Genomic DNA, 8379 nt, shown 5'->3' with positions numbered 1-8379 from the left:
TAAAAGTTATCACGGAAACATGTGGGCACAATCGCTCAAATCCAAAAACAAACTTACAGAACACAATATAAAGAATAATAAAATTAATATATGGATACATAATGTATATATAGGCATAGGACTATCGTAGTTATAAATGTATATGTATATAAATTGTATATATACATTAGGCCTATATACACTATAAGCATACTTTGAGGAAAAGCTATAGTATGTAAATATATTAGGACAAATATCGACCATCCCAATACTCATGATCATAAGACTACGGTAGCTATTAAACCGATATTGATAATTCAGAAGCAAATGTATACAGAGCGTAACAATGAATTTATTTAAGCAGTATCTTGGTTGCCAACCGACTTCCTACGTGTTGCGCATGATCAAAACACTTAAAACATGGTCAAATCAACAGTAGACAATCTCACATGACCAGTGGCGTAACTAGGGTTGGGGGCGCACACCCCTCCAAAAATTACTCGCACCCCGAAAAAATCACGGTCAAGTAGTAAAAAACCACCTAAAATCACCTTATTTCGCGAATTAGCGCCCCTCAACTGATCATCGAGCCTCCCCCCCCCCAACTCCACCTTCATCTAGATGTGTATAAGAGACAGTCTCTCCCCCACCCCATTAACCCCCATTTCAAGACTTCTAGATACGCCACTGCACATGATGCGACATTACGGTGCTGACGAATGCTCCACAGCCCGGATGACAGAATAAATATAAGCTAAAAATGTTTAACGATAGTGCTAGTCCCATTTTGTTAGGTTCGCTGTGCCCGCAGTTAAGATCGTTAAAAGGGTGTAGCTCTACTTCATTATTATCGGTAGCTGCTGTGCCTCCCCACTGCCGCCGACTCCGGTCCGTTACCGTCACCCAACCACCACCATCGTTCGTGCTTTTGAGAAGATATCTCCTCCCCACTTGCAAATTGTAATGTGAGGTTCTATTGTGGTACTGCGTTTTCATCGATGTAATACGACCTGCAGCTGGGCCTATTTAAAGCTGTCCTTTTAACCGAGGAGTGCTATTAAAAACGAATTTCCTATGAAACAAAAGATCTAAACTATTGAACTGAGTGACAATGATCGCTTTTTAATGTCGTCTGCAGCGAATGTTCAATTTCATGAAGCCTGTGATTAATGTGCATTTTCGTTATTTTCGTTATAATTTAATTGTAACGACAAGTTGTTGGTCATTCACATTTTATGCATATGCCTATATCGATTGTCTAAGAAAACCTATACTTTCCAACAAAAACTGATGGTGTAACCCCAGAAAATTGCCAAGCAAAACTTATTAACGCTTAAGTAGTTAATTATAACTTTTTTATCATGTCATTTTTAATCATGACCTTATGGTAGAACAGTATTTTATTACTGAATAAGGTTTCGTGAATAAATAAAGTATACTATACTAACCACATTTCACCTTATTTTGCCAGCTAAAGCCTCACTTAATCAGAGCCCTTCGTGACCCACTTCGCGCCCGCACTACCCCCAAGTCAATATAGGTCTACTCTTTATCCAGACACGCCACAGAAACAATTAGACAAAACAAAACAAACATATACATGAATGCAGCCTAATATAATATAATAAATGGTTTATATATCAAGATTAGACCTGTAACAAACGGTACGAACAAAGCCAATATGAAGAAAGTTTTCCGGAGATATGGGTCAGGTAAACTGAGGCTTTTGGGAATTCGGACATCACCCTTTGAGGGCTTCAAAATGGGGCCATATGCTACATCAAAGGGCATCAGTTGATATGGGTGTCCCGATCCCGGGCCACTTATTTTTCTTGGTGGCCAGTGACCATGTTGCTCGAGGAACCTAGGTCTACCATTAATTCACCATTAATTCCTATTTTGTAGAATTCTGGTCGTACTGCTCTGATGGCCGCAGCATCGAGTGGCAGCATTCCTGTGATACGACAGATGCTTCTAAAGGGAGCTCAGGTGAATGCAGTCGACAAAGACAAGCGTACAGCCACCCACTTGGCAGCTAAGAAAGGCCATTTTGAAGTCCTCAAACTTTTGTCTGCATTCAATGCAGATCTAGGTGGCGTTGACGTCATCGGGAATACTCCTATACATTTAGCTGCTGAGGGAGGCTTTGCAAATTGTTGCAAGTTCTTAAGTCAACGTGGTAAGATATGTTAAATAATCTTTATTTTTATTTTTAACATTATTAAATGCTTTAAATTTCAGTGGCTGATCCAGGAGGTTGCGAAAAGGGTGCTCGATCTCCACCTCTGCACATGCAGAAGCCAAAAAATCACTACCAAGTGAAACCATTTAGATAAGGACATTAAAATGGGTTAAAACCTCTAATGGGAATAGCTCCCCTGAACCCCACAATACAAAGGGAACATCACAAACCTTCATTACGGACCATTTTATTTTCGGCTTCCCTCGGACCAGGTCCTCCATTTCTACTCTCCCCCAACCCCTTCCGCGGCAAACCTCCTGGATCCATTTGTTATAACTCCCTATTTGCACCGACATTTAATGTACAGGAGGTTTCTGACTTTATTCTTGTTCTCTTTGATGAAAAGGTTGCCGCGCAAATACGAAGAACGATGATGGCCTGTTACCAAAGGCTTTGGCCAAAAACAGTGATTCAAAAGAAGCAATGAAAGAGTGCCGTAAGGCTGAAAAACTATCTAAGAAAATAGGAGGGGGTGGGAAACCTCCTACAGAGCCTTGGGCTGTGAGTTTATACGACTGGTGCGTCGAACGGCAGAACATTCTTCGCGAGAGGTTTGAAGACGTTGACAAGGAAGGAACGGAACGAATATCAAGGGAGGAATTTCTCGAGGTTCTTACTAACTTAGACGCACCCGTTGATGAAGAGAACTTTAAAACTGTCTACTTAGCGCACGATAAAAATAAAGAAGGTGTTATAAATTTCTCCGAGTTTCTAACCGGGAAGAAATATGTACATAAAACTTATTTAATGTCATCATTTGAAAAAAAGGAGAAGAAAGGCAAGAAGGGGAAGAAAGGAAAGAAAAAGAAAGGAAAAACCAAAGTCCCCATGCCAATATGCATTGGTCCGATGGGCAAAAGAACTGAATTTGGAGAACCGCCCGAACATCTTATCTCCCGGCACGTCCCATTTACTGATACAGGGAGGTTTACAAGGGACATCCCGCCCGATCACCCTATTCAAGATGATTCAGCTTGGTATTTACACACACCGGATCGAACCTATATTAACATAAATGAAGCAGCTAAAGTAAGCGACTTTGAAAGTCTGAAAATCGCGTATAATAAAGGCAGGGCCATCGACACCAGAGATAAATACTACAAAACGCCACTGATGGTAGCATGCGCACAGGGAAATCACGCGATGGCGCAGTTTCTAGTAGACAGAGGGTAAGTATAAGCGGTGTTTTTTTGTTTTTGTTTTTGTTTTTTTTTTTCATTGTTCTTTTGACCATCCCGCAATTTAAGTTATATAATAGATTGAATAATTCAAAAGATGTATTGCTCGCATTTGTTGACGAAAATACAAATCGCACGTTCCTTCTCTAAACTCAAATCTCTCAGTATAAGCTAGCAGGAGAAGACTAGCCAACCGGACGTATTGATTAAGAGGACAGTTGCATATGATCAATGAAACATCGATTAAGCCAACAACAATGATTTTCTATTTTACACACTGTATGATGACGATACTCTACGCAAATGAGTAATGTTTGAATTAAACGTTTTATTTGACAGACAACACACTGAATTAGATTCTATTCTTTAAGTGAAAAAGAAATCGATACGATTATTGATGTGCGTGGTACATAATTGAATATATAAAAATCGAATATAATTCAGGACGATTTAAAATTATGATCACGATCATATCCAAATATTATTTTCATGACAAATCCTCTGTATGTTATACAGGGGCGGATCCAGTAGGGGGCACGTTACCCTACCCGTTTTGCCACTAAATTTTAAAATTTCAAGGCATATATTGAAATAAGCGCGCTCTCACTTATCTAATCTGAATATGTTGTGCCCCCGTTTGAAAAATTCTGGATCCACCCCTGTTATACTTTCATAACACCATCAAACCACGCGTGGGTAACTTGTTTAGAAGATGAACATATGAATACATGTTTAACTTAGACCTATTTATAATCTATCAACACAGTGCCAATGTGAACGCATGTGATAACTTCAAATGGACACCACTGCACCACGCGGTACTATCGGGCCAGTTAGATATAGTAGAAATGATGCTGGAAAAAGGGGCTGATATAAACGCAAGGGCGATGAACGGGGGAACAGCACTCATGAGGGCTATTCAAATATCAAATCCTGAGATAACCAAGTACCTCATCGATAAAGGATGCAACGTGGAGATAGAGAACAGAAAAGGTACGATTTATTTAATATTTATTTATTTATTTTTTCTTATGTGCGCACACACATCTTTCAGCCAAAACTTAACACAATCATTAGCTCTATCATTATATAGGCCTACTGCAACGTCGTCAACTTTGCATTGTTGCCCCAGTAGAAGAGGGCATGTTCAGTACCACACTCACGTATATCTTCGGTGTCTGGTATCTCCGTTTTTTAAGGCTTTGAGCAGCCCAAAACCGGATCATCATGGTATTATCACTATTCAAATAAATGCCATGCGATAATTATTGATCTTATTTTATCAGGCGATACGGCACTTGATATTGCAAAATGGTGGGCTGATCCAAGAGTTCTACAAATTGTCCAAGAGAAGTTTGACAGCCTTCCAAAACCAAAAGATGGCGGGAAGAAGAAGAAAGGCAAGAAGAGTGCTAAAGGCGGGAAAAAGGGACAGCCACGCTCCAGCTCGGTACCACCTTTACCTCAAGGAGGGTTGACTGCACAGCAGGCGGTAAGGCAAATATAAAGCATGCCATTTTTATGTAGGCCTTAAATATTTTCAAATGACAATATATTCAGGGGCGGATTGAGGGGTGCACCCCCACACCTTTATGGAGAGTAAAAAAAAAAACAGGAAAGAAAAAGAAATTAATGATTGCCCAAAACTCCTCAGAGGTTATTTCCTGGCGTCTAGAGAACAAAAATTCCCCGGAGGGCAGCCCCCTAAACCCCGCTAGCGTAGTGTTGTTTCTCCCCCCACCCAACCCACCCCTTTTCGAACATCTCTGGATCCTCCCTGATATCGTCAGTACGATACGGTGTAAGGGAGACATGGTCGCGATGCATCATCTATACACAAGCTGGCAATAAAGTTTATTGTTATCTTTCAAAAATGTATGTTATTATTGTTATTACAGCTTCCAGACCAGTCACCCAACCACAGTCCAAGAGAGCGAAAAGGCTCCGTACTACGGGCAGCATCTGCTATGGCTGGGGGTATTGAACATGTTGAGGACATAACATACATCCCCCTTAAAGTCTGGAATCATCAGGCCAATACACGGGAATTGATCATCAAGAAAGAGCAGCGACGTATGCGCTTTGGAGACAGCGTTGACTTCCCTGATTTTAATATGCCTTTCAAACAACATTTTATGACAAAATCAGAGGAACTTGGAGGTGTCGACTCCGAAGACGATTAACTACGCATTAATGTGGATGAGTTTCAAACAACATATGACAAGATCAGAAGAACTGGTAACTAAGGATTAGCAGAACAAAATATTGTATAGCCTAAGTGATGGATGGAGAAATTGTAAAAAATTGATAAAGATAATGAAGCAGTGGCGGATCCAGGTGGCAAAATGGGTGTTCCTCCTGACTCTCCTCCCACCTCCTAGCAGCAAACAAAACATCACTAACCAATGTGAAATCATTAAGATAGGCCCAAGAGATTTTAAATTTCTAAAAGATTCCAAAGCCCTCTTGAAATCCCACAATAAGTAAGAAACTCCAAAACCGTTGCTTTTCGCACATAGTTTCCACTCGCTTCGGATCATAGATCCTCTATTGCCATTCCCCCACCCCCACTTCGCGAAAGAATCTTGATCTACCACTGCGAATAAGAAAAGATAATGAAATAGGATTATGTGTGCTAAGGGAAAATTTAATGAATATGCTATTGAATAGAATATTTTGTTTCAGCTGATCACAAATACAATATATCATGGGAATTATAAACCACAGTCTTTCAAAACTGTACCATTAGTTAGTCTTATCACGATATGTTATGACAACGGCGGATGTTCACATCGACACTCAACTGTTAAATTATGAACGTAACGCACACACACACACACACACAATATAAATATCATTAATCATTTCATAGTCATTGCAACCAGCTGTATTGTTGCAATTTGTATGAAATAATATGCTTAATCACTGAGATACGTGGGCCTAACGAAGTCGTGAATTATCGATTATGCTACGTCGTACAATAACTATTTCTTGGATTTGGCGAGTCCCTCAAGCGCACTCGTATTTAGCAGCTAACATCGGTGTCACGTCACAGGGATTGGTCTTCCGTGTATTCAGCTCCTCAAATTTCATAGTAAATCCAGCCTCCTGGGCAGGGACGTCGTCCCCTTTCCCCGCCACCACTTTAGGTATCGGCCTGAATTCACCAAAACACTACGTACGGATGTTGGATACCGACGTATTTTTCATATAAGAAATACCTGATTGGGACTTTAGGTTGGTGTGTTTTGGTAACGAGGGCTAATTCATTTGCGATGCAAAGTTAAATAACGTTGGCGCCTCGTCATTTATCCGACTTCTGAGTTTATAGAATTCATTAAGGTGTATATCAAGTACGAAACATCGTTATTATGTTCTTTGATCCAAGTCTCATGTGTATGATATACTGAGCAAGCATTGAATGATTTTTCATAAATGAAATGTCAGCATCTTTAGCATATATCATCTGATATGCGGAAGATGAAACGTTGGTCACCGTACCTAAGCCCACCTTTTGGATATTGTTCCAATGGTTCCCACAAAGGGAGATAGCGTGGGAAAACCTCGGCACTAATGTCCAAGGGGGGTACAAGGTTCGGGATTTAGCGGGACAGCCCATTAATCTAATAATGAATATAGGTCTTATTGGAACTTAATGAAGAACATAGTGTTCATAATTGCTATTTTCTACGGTAACTAATCATTTCGCCTTTCTAAATAAAATGATACCGCCCTCTATTGGATTACAAGGTTCTTTAAGCAATGAAGGGCGATCAGATTCCATTTTCAATATATATGCAATTATGATTTCACCTTGATAAGCGCCTACAATATGGCGGCTAACTTTAGACGAAGCTTCAACGTTTATAGTATTTTACGAGATGTGATGCTGTATATTGTACGTACAGTAATAGGCATATCTTTATTGAGTGATATGTCACTAATGGATCACGTGACAAAGATTCGAATCGATGTAATGCGTGTCTTAGAACTGAACTTGTACTGATTTACGTTAATATATATATTGTATATAAATATAAAATAAAGAGATATAGTTTAATAATGTATAATTGTTTATATTTACAATTATTGCTGTATTTATAGGACGTACCACTACGCGTCTCTAATACTGTAGTTCGATACCTCCTTGTTGGATATTCCAGTGTATTTCAGATAATATGGAGGTACAGTACTGTATATATCGCCTTGATATTACAAAGGGATTATGAGTTTATTGAATTCAACGCCTAGCGATGCTTAGGCGTGGCTAAGAGAGTAGGATTATAAATGTAAAATATTCAACTTTCTATACAAAACAATACAGTTTAAAAAAAAGCATTTATAGTCTGCGAACACAGGGCATGTCACATCCCTACTCCCACCACACACGCATACAATTAACACAATATAGACTGCATACATAATTTGCAATAAGCACTTTATTTCTGTTTCTACTAGAACATAATGATAAAAATAATAATCTTCACAAACTCAAATTTGTACGATACGTATTATATGTTCAAAGAAATGCCGATTAGGGAACGCATTGCGTTTACTGCAACGGTAGGTGACGTGAAAAAGATTTATACACGACAAGGAATGTATAATTAAAGACTGTATATGACAGTCACGTATTCACATCGCGTCCAGTATACGCGCTCTATCACAGCAAATCATAGGACGTAGAATTCGGCATGTTTGATATGTATCTGAAGGCTAATCCAAACGTTGATGTCAATACGCCACTCTTGGGAAAATATACTTAAGCCTCTATTTTCGTGGTAATGAAATGATTTTCTTATAAAGGTGAGTCCTATCACTATAAACATGAAAGTGTTAAAGCCTGGATGTTGTGTGCAGTATAGACGGGGGGAGTAAACCCAATATATATGAGTGTACTAAAATCAAGGATAAACGTTATTTAATACAATATATTCTGAATGTCCATTGAGCTGTGCCATCAATTTACTATCAGTGTCA

At 39.2% G+C, this 8379-nt stretch overlaps 1 protein-coding gene across 1 annotated transcript in view; it reads left to right on the top strand.

Annotated features, from left to right (window-relative positions):
- LOC117106187 (ankyrin repeat and EF-hand domain-containing protein 1-like) overlaps nucleotides 1-7466 on the top strand; it is a 10495-nt gene extending 3029 nt beyond the window's left edge. The window contains exons 3-7 of the mRNA XM_033247540.1: nucleotides 1885-2158; nucleotides 2568-3390; nucleotides 4166-4392; nucleotides 4686-4891; nucleotides 5298-7466. Of these exons, the coding sequence (XP_033103431.1) occupies nucleotides 1885-2158; nucleotides 2568-3390; nucleotides 4166-4392; nucleotides 4686-4891; nucleotides 5298-5582 (1815 nt within the window). The 3' untranslated portion in view covers nucleotides 5583-7466. The remainder of the gene's footprint in view (nucleotides 1-1884; nucleotides 2159-2567; nucleotides 3391-4165; nucleotides 4393-4685; nucleotides 4892-5297) is intronic.
- Nucleotides 7467-8379: the final 913 nt, after the last annotated feature.

The sequence above is a fragment of the Anneissia japonica genome, unplaced genomic scaffold, assembly GCF_011630105.1.
Source record: "Anneissia japonica isolate Jap-2015-1 unplaced genomic scaffold, ASM1163010v1 scaffold288019_len225695_cov184, whole genome shotgun sequence".
NCBI classification, from domain to species: Eukaryota; Metazoa; Echinodermata; class Crinoidea; order Comatulida; family Comatulidae; genus Anneissia; species Anneissia japonica.
The sequence above is the reverse complement of the archived record's forward strand: the minus strand, read 5'-3'. Positions and strand labels throughout refer to the sequence as shown.